This window comes from Andrographis paniculata, unplaced genomic scaffold (assembly GCF_009805555.1).
Source record: "Andrographis paniculata isolate CXL003 unplaced genomic scaffold, ASM980555v1 Contig87END, whole genome shotgun sequence".
Taxonomy (NCBI): domain Eukaryota; kingdom Viridiplantae; phylum Streptophyta; class Magnoliopsida; order Lamiales; family Acanthaceae; genus Andrographis; species Andrographis paniculata.
The window spans coordinates 1885711-1906383 of NW_026137625.1; the positions used below are offsets into that span (position 1 = coordinate 1885711).

Here is a 20673-nt window from a genome sequence, read left to right on the forward strand (position 1 = left end):
AATAAACACTATAATGGGATGGTAAAGAATAAAAAGAACGAAGAGTGCAAGAAAAAAATGGTACAAGATACGATAATAGTAATATATAGGATAAAAACAAAATTCTTTTATATAATATATTTATAAATAAAAATATTATATATTATTGTAAATTAAAATAATAACACGGGGGTGTTCAAATCCTAATTACTTAAGATAAAAATTTACGCAAGATAGCAAAAAATTCCATTGTGGTTTTTCAAATTCGCTAAAAACAATCTACGCGTAGTTTCTAAATTTGACCCATGACGTTAAATTTTATCAGATTTGACAGACATATTCTTATTTATATATTTTTTAATTTATTTCTTTTGCTTCTCTTTCTTTCTTCTTTTTACTCCCCCTCTTCTTCTTTCCCAAATTCTTCACAAGCCCGCCAGGTTCTTTCTTTTGTATTTTTTCTAATTTTTTATCTTCTTCTTACCCAATTCTTCTTCAAGCCGCCGCAGCCAAATCCAGTTCTTTCCCCCAAAATTTTTGTTTCATCTTCTTCATCTCCAATTTTTCTTTAAAGAACGAAGAATTGAAAAATAATAAAAAAAAGAAATAAGACACGGGTGGCTGGAGTAAAACAGGAGGAAGAAGAGAAAGAAAAAAAAATAAGAGAAATGAAGAAGAAGAATAAGAAGCACGTGAACTGGAGGAGCCACACGAATTTTATTTTTTTTCCTATTTCTTTTTTCTTTCAATTTTTTTTTCTTTATTTTTTTTTCTTCAATTCTTCTTCTTTCTCCAATTTTTCTTCAGGCCACCGTAACCAGCGGCACCAAGTTATTCCCTTCTTCTTTTTCCTTTTTGTTCTTCACAGTCGCCATTGGTTCAAGAACGGGAGAACCAGCTTTTAGCAACCAAATGGGCAAATGTATTATAAATTTGGGATCGATTTCAAATTTGTTTGTGTTTAGCAGATTTAAAAAGAAAAAAAAAAGAATTGAGATTAAACTTTAAAAGCATGCAGAAGAATAAAGAAGAAGAAACTTCCTTAAAAAGTCTGTCATTATGGTATTTTATTAATTTTATACAAAAATATATCGGTTTATGGATCAAAAAATCGCATTTCATTTCAGGCGCTTGACATACAACCGTTGTTAAATCCTAACGAATGAGAATTTTTTTGCAATATTTTAGAAACCACAAGTAGATTTTTTTGAAATTTTAAAACCACGAAAGATTTTCAATAAATTCGAAAACCAAAAAAAAAATTTTTTGCTATTTTGCCAAAAATTTATAAAAAATTACACTTAAAAAATAAACTCTTTTGGGAGAGTTTCGGAGGGTCAGTTAACCCACTGACCCCCAAGCCCCTACATAGGTCCGTCCCGGGCCATATTCACAACAGAAGTGTACGAATAAAAAAAAAAAAAAACATTAAATATCTCTCTTATATACACCCAACACATCAACCAAACTACGTACATTCTACGGGTACCAACACCTCTCCTCCTATGGCACCCAGAACCATTTGGTTTTCCGTCACGAATGACGACGCCACCGATTCCTCCGGCGGTGACGAAGAAAACAAAATTCATTCCAAGTGACATCGATTCAAGAAATTTATTAACGAGGTTAAAATTCAGCCCTATTGTGGTCACAGTGAAAACCGGAATGCCGACTTTTTAGGTATCCGGGAGAGCTGCAAAATCAGGGAATGTTCGACGATTCCAATTACAAAATTCTATACACGGCCGTATTTAATTTTACACAATTGCGTTGTGTCGAACACAGTTGCCACATCAATTTCATTACGTCAATGACAATAATTTTCGTTGATGTTCAACCGTAGAATTAAAATTATTTATAATTGAATTGAAATCTATGAGTTTTGTATATTGAAACTAAAATTAATAGATTTTGATTATATCGAGACTTTTCACTACAAAAAAATAGTATATTTGTAACCAAATTTCGTCCCTAAAGTTCACGTAGCTAACGTAATTCCAACTCTAATTCCATATCTAATGTCATTAGTAATGGAAAAATTGGATTTAGAGACGAAAAAATCTTTGTTACAAAAATAAAATTTTCTTGTAGTGTTTATTAATTTTTTTCTCTAAATAAATATATATTAATTTTGTAATATATTACTTTTTTTTTACACAAATTTATTAAAAAATGATCTATTAGGTTTGTTGGTTCATATTCCATTGAGAGAAAAAAAAAAAAAAAAAAAAAAAATCAAAATCAAAATCAAAAGAGAGCTTAGCTAATTAGTATCTCATTTGTCACTTATAAAAGATACTAAAATATTGTAATAGGTCTTGGATCACATGCTAAAGTGAAAGATTAATTAATAGTAACTATTGATTAAATAAAGACAATTTAGTCCATTTAAACATATTTATTGAATCAATGGTTTTAATTAAACTCAGCAATGCTGAATTATTGAATTAGATTTTAGGATAGTGTATTCATTTGGGATTTTATTGGATTTTAAAAGTCTATAAATTTACGTGGATTTAAAAAGTCAACGGAGTCCATGCAGAGTATAATGGATTTTATTAATTAATTTAGATGGATTTTAATAGATTTCATTGGATTTTTTTTAATGAATTTATATTGATTTTGTAGAATTGTAAAATATATTTTTTTATTGATTTATATAATTGTATAAACTTATGTAAATACAAATTTTACAAATATAATATATTTATTATACATTATTATATTTTATAAAATATAAATAATATTAATAAATAATATATAATTATTAATGATATAGAAATATTATAAAATATATATAATGCTACTATTTTGTATATAATATTTATAATTTTATAATTTTTATTATATTATCATTCAATATATCAATTTACTTTTATGTTTTTTATTAGTTAATATTATTATTCTTATGTAATAAATTTTGTAAAAAATAAATATATAGATGTTTGATCTCTTCACTGTTAATTCCACATGAAATAATATATTATGGGAGATAAAATAATATATTTTTATTAAAATTTGTGCATGGCAAATAGTGTTGATTTAATTTGAAATGATAAAAAAACGAATTCTTTTTATTTATTATATTTTTTTTTAGCATTTCTATCGTTAGTTAGGAAATTGTTCATAAGCATGTTATTCATGAATTATTTGATGGTAAGTGTTCAAATGTACTACGAAGTGCTTTAAAGAGACCACAGTTTAAAAAAAAAAAAAAGATTCCGCAATAGTTGAATCTTGTTTACTTTCGTGACATGATAAAACAAAGGTAATTATAAAATTATCGTAAACTGCTGTTGTCGTAAAAAAATCACCTCCGACGGCTTAATCGGAAAAGTCTACCGGAGCCGGACTCTTTACTAGAGCTGAAAATAACGAGAGTACTCTCCACAAAGTCGGAAATAACGGGACTCTCATTGCAATAAAAAATATGGCTCTGGAGAAACGTAGCCGACGGATCGCAGACAGATGCACAAACATACTTCAGTCGTAAACAAAATCAGGATTCAAAACACAATTAAAATCAAAAACAAAAATACTAGAAACCATTGTCAAAATCTCAAAATTGTAAGACTTCCAGGTACATCCCAAGTTGAATGTGTTGAATGTACTGGAGAAACACGGGTTGGCAGTGTTGTGAATTTTATTCCAGAATCTTTTTGGATTTATCGAACAAACAATGTATATAAAAAATACAAACAATTAATAGTAGCTGAAGTAATTGATTCGAACAAATCCAAGTTAAACTAAACCAAAATCGAAATGAAATTAAACTATATTAATAAAAGACATAAACGGGAATTAGAAAACAAACACAAACAAACAGCCTCAAGTTGAATTAAAGGAATTAAAGCAATCAACGAAGAACACCAAACAATTCTTGAATAGAAATGGAAAAGGGCAGATCTTCTTATTCGGCAGCGAGGTTCTGCCACATATTTTGTGCAAATTGGGTTTAGAGTAAAATAGGTTTGGACAAATGGATTGGGTTATAGGATTAAAGGATTGGGCCGATCTGATAGGCTGAGTTACGGAATGAGCCAACTAATTTTTATTTTGAAAGATTCGTCGGATTAGGTCTCGAACTTGACCCAATATAGTTTACATATTTTGGCCGTGATTTAATCAAATCCCAAAATATGTATTTAGTAGTGTTGCGAATTGATTCCCGGATCCTTCGGATTTATCGAATAAAACCTTGTATACAAAAATACGATAATCAATTAGCGGAAATAAAATTCGAATAAAATCCAAATTATTATACTACCGAAATTGAAATGAAATTGAAATTAAACTAAAAAGGCTAAATTGAAAACTGGGCATCACAATACTAACAAACAGGCCTTAAACCAAGTAAAGGAAATTAAGAATTAAACCAGATTCTTCCCTGTTCGTTGAAATCCAGATTCAACCGAGGTTCAAACTCGATCGACAACGACGATGACGATCCCTTCTCCGACTAATCTCGTCGGACGGCTGGCAGAAGCTCACGGCGGACATCCTCCAGCGGTCGACGAACAGCAATCCTCCGGCACGGCACGGCGCGGCTGGACAGCGACTCCAGGCAGATCCGACTGGCGGCGCTCCGGCAACTCCGAGCGGCGGGACAACGACGGCGGCTTGATCTTCACCGAGACAGACCCGCGGACTGCGGGAGAACTCCGGCGACGACTCCTCTGTTGAATAGCAGCGCCGATCCCTTCTTCCTCTCATCGGACAGCAGCTCCCTCTGCGACATTTTCTCCAAACAAGAACAGAATCGACTCTCCGCAGAAAAGCAGTGGACCTCCTCTGCCACCGAACAGAACTGGAATTCTCGAATCTTTCTTTGATCATTCTTCGATCTTTCACCACCGAGAAGAACATCGACGAAAGGCTCAGACCATGGTGCGAGAATTGTTGAGGTAACCACACCTCAAGATGGAGGTCGGCTCTTCACTCCAAGCCTCAACGCTCACCGGAATCAGCCATCGAAAAGGGTCCCGAACCTCACCAAAAATTTACTGGAATCCTCTCGCGGTTCCTTCCCTCTCCATCTCGATCTCACCCCCTTTCACTCTCTAATTCTCGGTTCTGGTTTTTTTTGGTGTATCTAACTTTTCACACCGCTTCTAAATTCGCCCCTAAATCCACTCTTTTATATCTATCAAAACTAACTTATTATAACCAACTCACTTACGGTTATAACAAATTTGTTTAGGGTAAGGAGGGTTTGGGTAAATAGATTTGGGTTAAAGAGTTTGGACCGATCCAGTGGATCGGGCTTTAGAGTGGGCCAACTAATTATTTATCGAGTGACTTGTCGGATTAAGCCTTGAACGGCCAAAATTCCCAATAAATAGATATAGATTTACATTTCACTAATGGATTTCATCATTGTCTTTTTTTCCCTCGCTGTCTCCACGAACAAACGTTAATGCAGATAAAATATCACATATAATACATAAATCCTAACATGCACTTAGATAGGTCACATAACAACCTAGCACCATGTAATTATTCGTCCATCTCACATCATTTGTCATTTTTTTTTTGGAAATATAATATTTTAAAATTCATAGTTTATAATTTTTTTATTTAAATTAAATTATTTGATCGTCTTAATCTTAATCTATAATTATTTTTATTAAAATATTTTAATTACTTACTAATTACACAATAAATAAAACTCGTGGCTCAGCTAAATGGGAGGTGACAAATTAGTTAGGACAGATGAAGTATCTTTTATCGGCTCACAAAAAATCAACAATTATATTAAAAATATTATTTTTTTTATATTATCACCACAATTTTTAATACATAACATAAAAAAAATATTTACATAAAACACAAAATAAACAAACATATGATATAAATACATTAATAAAATATATACTTCCTCCGTCTCAAAAGAGTTGTTATGTTTTTCTATTTTCGTTAGTTCCAAAATAATTATCTCGTTTTCTTATTTAGTAATCGTGGTCCTCACTTTATAACAAAATTATTCATATTTTTTTTTCAAATTATCTATAATTATTACTCTAACTTATTTTTATAAATTATTCAAAAAATATTTTTATATTCTATTTTATACTCACATTCAATTAAATATTATTATTCCTTAATTCTCTTGCAACTTCAAACAAAACGTCTCTTCTTTTTGGGAATGGGGTAGTATATTATTATGTCATATATAAAAATATTACTGTCATTTTTCATTTTTGTCCGTCTCAAAACAAAGTTACTATTTCTAATTATACTACTTATCTAATATAATAAATATCCTTCCAACTTACATTGTATTATAGAAATATCATTACTTTTATATTACTAATACTATAAGAGTATTTTTTTCTTTTTTATTTTAATCTATTATAATATTAATATTAAAAAATTTACGTGCAAAAGATAAACGATAACCTTGCGGAAAGACGGATAACGTGTTATTAACACATTCTTTTAGTACTTAGATATAAAAATACAAAATAAAAAAAGAAAAAAAAATCACACGTACACACACAACAAAACAAACATTAATATTTATTATCCTCTTGGACCTTCCTTCCACCCACTCTCCAGATTCCTAACACTAAACTACAAAATTTTAGCTATGGAGAATCCTTCCCCTTTCTCAAATCACTCTCAACTATGGCCGCCGCCGCCGCTTCTTCGATGCTCTCCTGCGCTCCTTTTTCCCCGCCCAAACACAATTGCCTTTCTCCTCACCTTCCATCCACCCGTTCCTCTTTTCGCCCTAACCCTAACCCTAACCCTAACAGGGGAGGAGCTGGAGCGTCGCCGCTCAAATTCAATCCCAAATTCCGATTGAGGCCGGAGAAATTCGCGCTTCATGTCGCGGAATCCAAAGCCGAAGCCGAAGCCGAAGCCGGTCGACGTCCTCCGGCGGGGGTGGGGGAGGACTCGGCGGAATTCGTTCTGTCGGAGCAGAGGATCTCGTCATGGTTGTACTTCGGGGGAATATTGGGGGTGGTGCTGGGCGTGCTGAACGTGGCGTGGATCGACAACTCCACCGGATTCGGCCATGTCTACGTCGATGCCCTTTCCGGCGGAAGCCCCGAGGTGTGTGTTTCTTACTACCTTGCTACTCCAATACATATATCTAAATAAAAAATGGTTAAAAATAATTAAAAAAAAAAATTAATATGATTTGTTAGAAAATATAAGGTGTGTTCGTTTGTAAAATTTGTGCAAAATCTTCCTATTCATCCAATTTTTTCCCCTAAAAGCATCATATCAAACATTTATTTTTTATTTTTTATATTATACTAAAAAATCAATTTTACATTCAAAACATCACATCAATACTTATTTATATCATATCGTACAACTATTCAAATTCAAAATTTTTACTATTCAAATCCCAACTCAAAATCCAAACCCCCAAACAAACACACCCTATAAAATACTCCCTCCGCTGTCATTTATGTTTGCATGTACATTTTTTAATATTAATATTATACTGATATTAATATTATTTAATATAAAAATAGTGGCATTTGTGTAATATAGTGTAAATTGGATGGATATTTAGGGTGTGTTTGTGTGGGGTATTGGATTTTAATCCTACTATTCATCCCATTTTTCCTCCCAAAACATGAAATCAAATACCTATTTTTCAATTTTTATATTATGCTAAAAATCAATTTTACATTCAAAACATCACATCAACACCTATTTATATAACATCATACAACTATTCAAATTCAAAATTTTTACTATTCAAATCTCAGTTCAAAATCCAAACCCTCGAACAAACACACCCTTATTATATTAGATAGGTATTAGATATGTAGTACAATTACTAAATTAAGAAATGATAACCTTGTTTTGGGACGGACGAAAATGAAAAATGGCAATCTTTCAATGAGACGGGAGAGTAAGTCTATCTTTTATAACAAAGAAATATTCTCTCCGTCCATTCAAATTAGTCTATTTAGGCCCGGCACGTGAATTAAGAAAAATAAATATTTTATTGAAAAAGTAATAGATAGTTGGCGGTATTTTTGAAAATTTAGTTATAAAAGAAAATAAACGAAGAGAGAGAATTAATAAAGCAGTGCTATTTGTTGTAAATAAATGTTGAATGAAAGATAATAATTAAATATTAATTTGTTGATTTTGCCCAAAATTAATAATTGGATAAATTTAGTCGACAGACTATAAAAAAAAGTGAGAATAAATTTGATGGAGAGAGAGAATAAAAAGTACTATGTTCTTTCAATAAAAAAATAAGTACATATTTTTTTTCAGAAATATTAATATATAACACATATTTATTATTTTTATATTTTTTACACATTTTCTTATATCTCATATAAAAAATACACGTTCAAATTATCTTACAAAACAAACACACAAGTCTTCTCTTTTAAAATGGGTATAAATTAGTTTTATATTAATTAATACTATCTCCGTCCCAGAACTATAATCTGGGTTGTGTTTGGTACGGTATGTAAAGATTATTATATTATATTAGCAGTGGATAAAAAGTATGGATAAAAGACTTTTTTGCCCTTGTGAGTGTATTAATATAAAAAGTAGTGGTAATTATATAATATTAATGAAAAAGTAAAGGTAATTTTATAGTGATATGATTATTTATGGAAACGAAACTATTATTTTGGGACAGATAGAAATAGTAAACAAGACTATTGTATTGGGACGGAGAGAGTATATACATTAATTTGGATATGAATTTTGAAAGTTTTAGAATTTAAAAAAAAAAAAATTAAGAAAAAATAAATATTTGATAGGATGTCAAAAGTGATTCTCTAGCATATGTACATAAACCTAACCGGACCTACGGATGTGTTAGTTTGGGGGATTTTGATTTTGGATTTGAATTGACTTGTAAAAAATTTAAATTTAAATAATTATAAAATACTAAGATATAAATAACTATTGATATAATATTTTAATATAAATAATTATAAAGTGAAAAATAAAAATTTGATTTGATACTTTTGAAAAATAATAATAATAAAATCGGAAAAATAGTAAAGATCCTCCAAACAAGACATAAATGATATGTAATATCTTGAGTGTATTTTGCATTGCATGCATATACTTGCTTGTTGTCTGTCTAAGCTCATTTCTTAGCACAATTTTGCATATATTATGTAGTTCTTGATGTTTAAGCAAGCTCATTTTCTTTTTGGGCCCAAGTCTATTTTTTTAAAACGTAAAAATTTGCTACCGCTATCTGAAAGTGCGCATTTTGTAAACTCCCGGCCGAATTTAATACACTGCAAACTAGGCTCGACAAAGCAAGTCACATTAGGCGAACCATGTATGACAGGTAGACCTTGAGACGTCGGAGTTTAAACTCATGATCGTAACCGGTTACAAATCTCTTACGGAAGAAGCCCAAGTCTATTTTTATTCAACTAACGGGATGACGATGATGTGTTTATGTCGTTGTTTTCCGCACGCACAGGTTACCATGCTGCTTCTTATTTTGGTATTCGGCTTAGTTCATAGCGGGTTGGCTAGTCTAAGGGATGTGGGCGAGAAACTAGTGGGAGAGCGAGCATTTCGTGTATTGTTTGCCGCAGTATCTCTACCCTTAGCCGTTACCACCGTCGTGAGCTCCTCCTCACAATGTTAATGTTGCAGTTCTTTTCTTCGATGTAATGTTTGTTTGTTTGTATTGACGATGATGGATGTTTCGATGATGCAGGTGTATTTCATCAACCATAGATACGACGGCATGCAGCTGTGGCAGCTTCAAGGCGTTGCCGGGTTGCACCAATTTATTTGGTTCGCAAACTTCGTCTCTTTCTTCTTCCTCTACCCGTCCACGTTCAACCTGTTGGAAGTTGCCGCAGTCGATAAGCCAAAAATGCATCTGTGGGAGACGGGAATAATCAGAATTACGCGCCATCCGCAGGTAGACTTCTTCGTTTCTCATTCTAGGGGTGAGCATTCGGTTTTTCGATTCGAACAAAATCCGAATCGATCCGAAAATCCGCAATTTTTGAAAAAATCAATCCGAACCAAAATTTGAAATCCAAGCCAAACCAAAAAAAAAATCCGAAATTCTAGATATTTTTATTTGTTTTTCTAATTTGTAAATTTCTTTTATATTTTATTATTATTTTATAATATTAAATATATATAATATATAAAAATTATATTAAAATATAATTAATAATTTTGAGTTTTTTTATATTAAAATATGATATTTTCTAATAAAATATTACATATATATAATAAAAAAATATATTAAAATCTTATATTTTGAATTTCAAATTGATTCGGATTTTAAGTATACCGATCCAAAAATCTAAAATTTTTAAAAAATTCAATCCGAACCGATCCAAAAATCTGAACCAAATTTTAAATTTCAATTTGGTTTGAATCGGATTTTTTAATTTCGAATATTTTGCTCACCCCTATCTCATTCAGTCATCGGTTGGTTCGGTTTTCTCAATTTCTTTTCTTTCCAGATGGTCGGACAAGTGATTTGGTGCCTTGCACACACACTCTGGATTGGTAACTCAGTCGCAGTGGCAGCATCCGTAGGCCTAATTGCGCACCATCTGTTCGGCGTCTGGAACGGCGATCGACGGCTGGCCATACGCCACGGCGAAGCTTTCGAAATCGTCAAGAGCAGGACGAGTGTTGTCCCCTTTGCCGCCATCTTTGAGGGCCGTCAGAAGCTGCCGGATGACTACCTGAAAGAATTCCTGCGGCTGCCGTATCTTGCAATAACGGTGTTGACATTAGGAGCGTATTTCGCTCACCCGCTCATGCAGGCTGCTAGCTTCCGACTCCATTGGTAAAAAGATGACGACCGAATATTCGTACAGCAGATACATGTGTGATTCATACAAAGATTCGGAGAATTCAACTCGGCGCTGCAATAAAATCTTCAAATCCGGCATTCACCATTGAACCTGCAAGTAAATTAAGCGACAACGTAATCAAAAGGGCAAAGGACGACAAGTCTTCAAATGAATTATGTACTAAGCTATGCATTAAGTCGAAAAAGAGATAGACTATCATGCAAACGGTACAAATTTTCAAATAATACCATAACATATGCTCATACAACACACCCTGTTAATATAAAAATACAATATATGCTAAAATCAATAATAGTACGTGTTGTATGAACTATTGTTATGCGTGGTCAGTTCATGTGGTACATTTGTATTATTTTAACATAAATTGTGTATTGTCTATCATCGTATCATGTGTTGTGTACCGTAACATGATGTGTTGTCAAGCACACTATGCACAATTACGTAATCCAGCACAGCACAATAATTGCAGCCGACGAAAGATCTGTAGCATGTATTTAATTAGAAAACGGTTTCTCCGGCCTCAGCATTGCATCTTCATCGTAAGCATAGGCATTCTTTCTATTGTTCAACAACACTAAGAGGTTTACGAAAGTGTATGAATGTAAGGTTGTTGTCTCAAATTCATGCCGTGCACCTGCAGTTTCGGTTGTTCGGATGCTTCAGTCGCTGATTGTGCAACTGGAAGTCAACTGGAGCTCCTCCTAAACTGACTAATCAGCTGAAATGAAAACGCGAACAAAATTCAGCGAGTCAAATTTGAACATGACGAGTGATGCAGTAATGCTAAGAGCTAGCTCGAATTTCTGATTAATATTATGTTAAATGAAAACAAAGATCGAAGAATCGTAGAATTGGAGCACAGCCAAAAAAATCATATACTTTCCATAGAGTTGGAGAAACATAAAACTAATACCGACTCACCAACATCGGATACTGCAAAATCCAGCCAAGTACCGGAATCTGATAAAGAAACGCCTTGATTGATGGCCAGAAACCGCTGCAAGGCAAATGGCATAAACTACAGTTAAGAACAGAGCATTTGAATATAAAAAGCACACGAATGTGCATTATCAATGGTAAACACTGAGAAGAATGATAGAAACTATTTGTGCTCGCTTACCTGAAAAGGACAAAGCAGCCATAAATTTCCACTAGTATGCCAACTACTGGCCATCGAACGAAGATAAAGAACAAACCAACAAGAAATGAGACTGTTCCCTGAAGAATAGCCACATAATTTGCTTTAACATCCAATTTCTGAAAATTTTGCTTCCAATATATTAAATAAGCTGATAAATCAACGTACAAAAGTATGACAATGTACGCAGCATATTAATAGGCAGATTCGTCCATGAGAGAAATAAAAAAGAAAATTTTCACCTTGAATGAGAGACGAAATAGCTATACAATTCGAATCTAAAGAATACTGTTTCCGACAATTAATATCAACAAAAAGAACGAACCACACAGCATTTCAGGGCAATTTAGTCAGGCAGCAGTAATGAACAAACCATCTTAAATAAACATCAAGGAACAAGTTCTCAAACCCACATAGAATTCTTCAATACATGTGGAAACCTAATGAGAGAAGGAAATATTAGACAAGAACTGTACAACATCTCAGGGCAACGTTTACCTCTCCATCTAGTAATAAACAAACCGTTTAACATAAACTAAAGAAACAAGTTCGTAAACAGCATCGTAGAATTCGCAGTAAACATGTGGAAACCCAAAAATGAAAGGGAAATGAAGGCGTCTATTATATAGCCGATTACTTGTAAAACTGAACACAATGGGAACAACCATTTCCTATTTCTAATGTTAGTACCTTATAGTTCCTTCGGTTTGTGAAGAGCTGCAACATGGATCTCCATCCCAGTAAAATTGCTACACCAGATAGCCAAAATATCTATCGGAAACGGAAAAAGAGAGCGAGACATCAGATAAGATGCATGATGTTAGAAACTAGAATTCCATATAATTATAGCAGAATAGTATTTCTAATTAGAAAGTCCAAATTAATGAGTATCATGATTTAATAGCTGCAATATTTTCATTCCTATGTTACAAAGATTTTGGTTTTCAGTACTTTCTCTACTGGGGAGTTGCAAAAATCACATTGCAGTTTCCAATACAAGAAAAGAAAAGGCTAACATAAAGGACAACAATGCAAGACAATTCTTACATTTCCAAGTGCTAGTAAACCTCTGTCGAAAAACAAAATTATGGCAAGAAAGGTGAAGAATATGCCAAATCCAATGAGACCCAGGCCAACCTCTGCAAGTATACATCAAGAATATAATAGTTAGATATTGATGCAGACGTTAGATATCGAATGCAGTATGTAGATAAATAGCGGGAAATATTGTTACATTACCCCAAGATAAAATAGAAGAAAATGTATCCTCACAAACCAAATAGATATGAGTATGGGTATAGATATAGATACAGATATAAATCTAACAATCTTACACTCCATCCTCAAGTTGGAGCAAGTCATACGATCCAAGCTTATTGAAAATGGACTCGGATCTAGAACCTCAGAGCTTTCATAAATATGTCTTGCAAATTGATCATTTGAGGGCACATATTTAGTATCTATAGATCAAGACAACACTTTCTCCCTGATGAAGTGACAGTCTATTTCAATATGATTTATTCATTCATAATTTCATCACAGAACTTGATTCAAAAAGTAATTGTTTAACCCAAACAAGCTCACATGTAACTAAGGCTATACCACGATATTCAGCCTCAGCACTAGAACGTGCAACCACATTTTGTTCTTTACTTTTCTATGACACCAAATTACCTCCAACAAACACTCAATAACCAGAGGTAAAACGTCTATTGGTTAAAAACTCTGCCCAATCAATATCTAAATATCCAACAATTTTAAAGTGACCATAATTGGTATAAAGTAAACCTTTTTTCGGGAGAGCCTTTAATATGCCGCAAATACGTATAAGTTCCTTCTCATGAAAGTCACAACTGACTCACTACACTTGTACAAATGATATATTTGGTTGGGTGAAAATAAGATAATTGAGCTTTCCAACCAGTCTTCTATGTTACCGTGGTTAGAGGCGCCGGTCTGTTGGGAGTTGGATTGTGACGTTGGTTGGATGAATAGAAGACTCATGTTGAAATAGGAGAAAAATTAGAGTTTTGGTTAGAATAGGGTTTGAGAGGAGGCGGCGGAAGCAGTGACTCGCAGCAACGGCTAGAAGATAGAAAAGTTTTACTTAAACTCTAATTGGCTTTGATACATATAGAGAAATACGGGGAAATATTTACATTATTTTAAGAAAAAAAAAATAGAAGGATATATATATCGGTATTAAGAAATTTATCCTAACAAACTTAATAAATATGAATATGAATGATATAAATATGAATCTAACAAATTTAACACAGCAACTATCAGTAGGAAAGCATCCCGACTACCGAAATTCCAAAGTGTTTCTCATGATAAACTAAAGATAGAAACTGCGTATATCATCATGCTTGTGGCATCCTCAAGACCAATTGCAAAATTTTGAAACTAAAATGGCAGGTAAAAGATTCAAGTAGATGATTGACTAATGAACTCTATCCATGTATGAATCGATATTTTTTTACATTAAGCTGCAGAAATGACAAATTCTACACCATAAAGTTAACCATTATAATATCCACACACCAATTCAAGACCAAATAAATTAATGAGATAGACTGTTTAAAGCTAATCCTTATTTCCTTAGAACACCAACATCTACGTAGTACGTATTAGGTAGATATAGATGCACGTAGACCCTTCATACATATACCTGAAAACCTATAAAAGCATCTAGGAATAAGTTCATCGACCAACTATGTTGCTCAATTGGCACAAAATAACATTCAGCATACACCTCATGCATTGAAACATAGCAAATCCCGACTTTCCTAATTTGTAAACTGATTACAAAAATTGAATGAAAGACACCACACCACAAACAACGGGAACAGTTAGGGTGCTGATTTGAAAATTCAGTACCGACACTCGTAATATATATAAACAGCACACAATCTTATTATACACGGCACATGTTGTATAGTAAAAACGTGTTGTTGGTTTATAATTATAAGTGTGTTGTATAACAGTACGTGGTGTGCTGAAATCAACGATTATTTATGTTGTATAAAACTACAGCTAGTGTTGTATTTGTGTTGTTGGTTCATAATTACAAGTGCGTTGTATGACGGTATGTGGTATGCTGAAATCAACTAATTTTTGTATTGTATAAGACTATAGCATGGATTGTTAGTTCATGGGTTGTATTTGTATTATATGAATGCATATGATGTGCTCCCTGTAGTAATACCGTACGTTGTCTGATAGCACACAATGTGCTCCTATGTGTTGTCAGCACGGTGCTGAATCTTAGCACCGTATACGCCGCCACAAACAACGCTAATAAAGACAGATATGATTATCAAAAGTAGTTTCATGGATGTGAAATGTACTTTGCCCCAATCACAAGATCAAATTCATTTCATCCTCGTAATTCTTAACCCAAGTCCCAATAACATAATTAAATTATACAAATTTATTCCACTTTGATCTTCACCTTTGTGTTTTTGAACCTGTTTTGTTACTTCCAATGCAAATTTACAGCAAAATAATTTTTTCACCTAAACATCAGTACATCAAATGAATGGCTATTTCAACGTCGCATCTAAAACCTATCTTTGCAATCGAAAACATAGTGGACAAACATGTAAGATCCAAATACTGTATTTTATTCAAGAAATTTCAAATCCAAAACAGCCAAGAACATCCAAACAAACAAACAAATAAACACCGATTTTCTAATATACTAAATAAATAAAGTAACAATAAGCAGCATCAATATAGTTATTGCGAATAATTCAAAAAGGTTCCACTCACCATTCACAACGAATTTAAGTATAAATTCAAGGATCTTATTCATCCGATACCAAAGTAAAGGAAACAAGAACAAATCCAACTACTGAATAAATTGCAGGCTTTCCACATACCTACTTTGCCCTAATATCAAACAAAACAAAAAATAGCAATATGTAGAACAAACACGGACACTGCTGAGGAAATCAAAATCACTCACTTTTCTGTTCGTCCAATTCATACGGCATCTTGCGCAGCCAATCCAACCAAATCCAAGGTTCCTTAGCCGCAAACAAATATTTGAATCCAAAACAAAGGAATCGCAAAGGTCACCAGATGACAACCCCAAAGCAAGACCAGTGATTTGAAGCGACTTAGCGCAATTGAACACAGGATTTGAATGAGAGTTGATAAAAGAGGCGAAGGGCCGATTTTGGTCCTAAATTATAAATGTAAGCCCATCATAATTAGACCCAATTTATAAATTTGATTTTATTATTAACTCATGAAATGTTGATTGATTTTGATTTTAAATTGAACTGGAACATAATTATTTTAATGAAAATCAATTTAAATATACGTTTAATTCTCCTCAAAATCCCTATTTCGCAAATTATTTTTCTTTTCTCATCAGTCCCGTTTATATATTTGTTTCTTTTAATTTTTTATTTATTCCTCGTAATTCTCTGTTTATAATTTTACACACTTTCATCTCTAAATTTTCAATATTGCCCTCAAAATAATATTTTAAATTTTATATACCTAATGTAACTCAAAACTCTTAATTTGTGTAACCAATGATCAATTTTATTATTTCCTAAAATGACGACCAACGATACAGAATGTTCGAAGTACATGTTCATTAATTTATTTATATTTTTATTCAATCAAAAAATAATATTCTTTATAAATATTTTGTATTAAAATTTAATAGTTGTGAACATTTAAATATATATATATATATATAATTTACTTGTAAGTATTTATATATATAATTAATCTACTTATAGTTTAACAGTATTTGTAAAATTGAGTATCGCATACATTGATATTTTCTATAAATATTTTGTAGTATTATTTAAGGGTTGCAAATATATATATATATTTTATAATTATTTACTTTTCATATTATTATCTATCTACTTATTTGTTTATTTTTAATGGTAAAAAGTGAAATTATATGGTAGAAATTAAGAATTATATATGAAGATAAAAAAAATAAATAAATAAATAAAATAAAAATTGAAGTTAATAATAATAATAATAATAATAATAATAATAATAATAATAAGGGTATTGCAGGAATTTTAAGTGAATAAGGAGTAAACAAGAATAAATTAATAAGAATATGAAGTAAAGGAGAAAAATTTAATGTATAGAGAGTAAATAAGAAATTAAATTTTAGAATTAGGGAGTTTAATAAAATTACCGTTAAATATATTCTAAATATTTTAAAGATATTTTTTCATACATATTTAACAAATATTGATTTATAAAAGATAGGAAGAATTTTTTAGTGTTATTAAGTGAACTATTTTTATAAATATTATTAAAATTTTTAAAATGTTAATAGATATATAATAACTTATATATTTTATTCACTTAAAATAAAAAGTCAACAATTCAATATAAAATATTATATTTTATATTGTCAATGTAGTTTTGCATATCTCATATAAAAAAAAATAAAAAAATATATCAATCTAACAGTATAAAATGAACAAATTTTAAATTTTTAAATATATTAAAAAATGAATATAAGAAATTGTAAAAGTATCTCATTTTTTAAAAGTCAAGATTGAAAGTATAGTGTCAACAGCCAAATTTAAAAACAATTAACTAAACATTGCCGAAAATAGTTAAGATGGTTCGAGTATTCTCTTTGAATTTTTATTTAGGGTGTGTTTGTTTGGGGATTGGATTTTCAATTTATTATTCTTTTTATTTTTTTCCCCAAAAACATCAAATCAAACACCTATTTTTCATTTTTTTATATTATACTAAAAATCAATTTTACATTCAAAACATCACATCAACACCTGTTTACATTACATCATACAGCTATTCAAATTCAAAATTTTTACTGTTCAAATCCCAACTCAAAATCCAAACCCCCAAACAAACACACCCTACATGAGTTTTTTTATAAGAATTTGTTTTTTCAATTTTTTTTCTTTTACATGAGTTTCAATATACACAATACTACATCCTTGGTCACGGTAAACACGAAAATTTAGAATAAGTATAACTAATAAATAATTAAGAATGTATTAGTGAAAACAATTAATCTATAATATAAATTATTATAGATAAGATAACTAATTAGTTTAATTAAAATTAAAAAATTTTAAAATTAGAAAATTTAAAAGAAGATTAAAATGGGTAATCATTTTCCAAAAAAGGAAAGTGACATGAGATGTGGGACGGAAAGAAAAGGCAACATGGACATGGTAAGTGAGACGGATGGAGTATATATTTTATCATTTTATAAAAAATTAATATTCGGTATAAAGTATTAATTATATACTCCCTCCGTCTCATAACTATAGTCTGGTAGTGGGTAAAAAGTATGGATATAAAACTTTTTTGTCCTTGTGAATGTATTAGTGTAAAAAGTAGTGGCAATTGTGTCATAATAATAAAAAAGTAATAGTAGTTTTATAGTGATATGATTATTTATGAAAATAAAACTATTGTTTTGAGACGCACAAAAATGATAAATATAACTATTGTACTGGGACAAAGAGAGTATAATATACACGATTTTTAATATTTTACATTAAAAAAAAATACGTCAAATCAAAAAATTAAATAAACACATTCAAATTCAATATAAAAAGAATAGGGAGGGATCCTCGGTCGAGGATTAGAGCAACAACAATAGTCCTCTTCAAAAAAAGCCTTCATGTACTAATATGTCCACTCTGATTTCCAAACGTCGCCGGATGGAGGAAATAACACGAAGTTAAATTATGCAAGGCTCATTTTATTTTACATATATTGAATTAAAAATTTAATTGTGGGTTAAATTTAACTATTTGGACTATCATTAAATTAAGTCTATATTAAGTGATCGGGCGTGCAGCATCCATTAATAAAATTAACGACAGAAATCCTAGCGATTTTCTGACGAGGGGTTGCGTCATAGGCTTGAAGAACACAATATCCTCAATTAATTTGTAGATCCGAAATTCGACAGCGCTAATGAAATCAGATCAGATTTAATTGTTTTATTTTTATATCTCAATTATTTCAATACAATGCGTAATTCCTGAGTATCAGAGGGTTTAATCAAAATTAATTAATTAAAATAAAATTGAATATATATTGTTGAGATATTTTAGATATTCATATATTAGATATTATAGGCAATACAAAACAGTTGATGATCAATAAGACAATCTCATTATTTTCCTCCAAAATTTCTAACATGGTAGATATAGTCTATTTTCCTCATGTCGTAGATATAGCCTACCAACCCGTGTTTCTCCGGGTACATTCAATGCTTGTCTGTCGTACAATCAGAAACCTGTCTGTTGCTTGTCTGTCGTACAATCAGAAACCTGTCTGCGATCTGCCATATATCCATCTGCCATATGTCCGCTGCTTGTCTGATGTCTGCGTCCGATCTGAAACCTGTCTGCGATCTGCTATCTGTTTGTTGTTTGCGTGCGATCTGAAACTTGTCTGCGATCTTCTTTCTGTCTGTGCTTGTCTATTGCATGCGTGCGATCTGTTTGGTGTTTCAGATCTATGTCGTTTTCGGCTCCGGTAGAGTCATGTCGTTTTTCGGCTCCGGTTGAGTCATCTTGTTTACGGCTCGTTTTCAGCTCCGGTGGAGTCCTGTCATTTTTTGCTCCATGGAGTCATATCGTTTTCGGCTCCAGTGGAGTCCTGTCGTTTTTTACTCCGGTGGAGTCATCTCGTTTTCTGCTCAAGTGGAGTCGTGTCGTTTTCGGCTCCGGTGGAGTCATGTCGTTTTCGGCTCCGGTTAAGTCATGTCGTTTTCGGCTCCAGTGGAGTCATGTCGTTTTCGGCTCCGGTTAAGTCATGTCGTTTTCGGCTCCAGTGGAGTCATGTCGTTTTAGGCTCCGGTGGAGTCATCTCGTTTTTTACTTCAGTGGATTCATGTCGTTTTTGGCTCCGATGGAGTCATCTCGTTTTTTGTCTCTGGTGGAGTCATCTTATTTTCGGCAACAGTAGAGTCATCTCGTTTTCGGCTCTAGTGGAATCATCTCGTTTTTTGTTCATATGGAGAGTCATCTCGTTTTCAACTCCGTTGAAGAGTCATCTCATTTTCGGCTCCGGTGGAGTCATCTCGTTTTCGGCTCCGTGGAGTCATCTCGTTTCTGGTTCCAATGGAAAGTGAACTATTATTTTTATTTTTGTTTTCTTTTTGGCGTTTATATTCAAATTTCTTATTAAACTAAAGTTGGTTTCTGTTATACCACTTGAGTTTGAGGGGGATGTTGAGATATTTTAGATATTCAGTTTTAGATTTAGTAGATTTATATCTAAATTTGATCTTATTCATATATTAGATTACTTAGATTTGAAGCAATACAAAATAGTTGATGATCAATAAAAACAATCTCATTATTTTCCCTCAATATTTCTAAAATCTTCTAGCATGCGTGTATATTCCATTAATGCCCAGCAATGGGAATTTGCAATTAATGGTTGATACATATATATTGCATAAATTGGATTAGAATAATTTGTATGTGTTTATGTATGCAATATTTTAAAATATTTGCATGTAAAGTGTTTTGTTTGGAGGATTTTTCAAGATTTCTATTGTTGAACCATTTTTTAAAAAAAAAAAAATATAAAATCAAACACTTATTTTTTATATTATAATAAAAATTAATTTTGCATTCAAAATATTACATCAACATTTGTTTATATCACGTCACAGAACTATTCCAATTCAAAATTTTTACTATTCAAATCTCAACTCAAAATTCAAACCCCAAACAAACGCACCAAGGAGGAGAC

General features: G+C 31.8%; 2 protein-coding genes across 4 annotated transcripts; one reads left to right on the forward strand and one right to left on the reverse strand.

Moving 5' to 3' along the window:
• The first annotated feature begins 6515 nt into the window (after positions 1-6515).
• Positions 6516-11034, forward strand: LOC127242650 (15-cis-zeta-carotene isomerase, chloroplastic-like). 3 transcript variants are annotated; one of them, XM_051262276.1, is made up of 4 exons: positions 6516-7038; positions 9278-9562; positions 9659-9868; positions 10428-11034. In XM_051262276.1, exons 1-4 carry the CDS (start codon positions 6607-6609, stop codon positions 10761-10763), a joined length of 1263 nt encoding a protein of 420 aa, XP_051118233.1. In that variant the 5' UTR covers positions 6516-6606; the 3' UTR covers positions 10764-11034. The 3 variants fall into 3 exon arrangements, with proteins under 3 accessions (XP_051118233.1, XP_051118235.1, XP_051118234.1); XM_051262277.1 differs by having other exon boundaries at positions 6519-7038; positions 9416-9562; XM_051262278.1 differs by lacking the exon at positions 9278-9562.
• Positions 11035-11280: 246 nt separating this feature from the next.
• Positions 11281-16086, reverse strand: LOC127242651 (vesicle transport protein GOT1). Its single transcript, XM_051262279.1, has 6 exons — positions 15896-16086; positions 12973-13064; positions 12616-12696; positions 11908-12005; positions 11709-11784; positions 11281-11505 (listed from the first exon to the last, which is right to left on the reverse strand). Exons 1-6 carry the CDS (start codon positions 15921-15923, stop codon positions 11473-11475), a joined length of 408 nt encoding a protein of 135 aa, XP_051118236.1. The 5' UTR covers positions 15924-16086; the 3' UTR covers positions 11281-11472.
• Positions 16087-20673: the final 4587 nt, after the last annotated feature.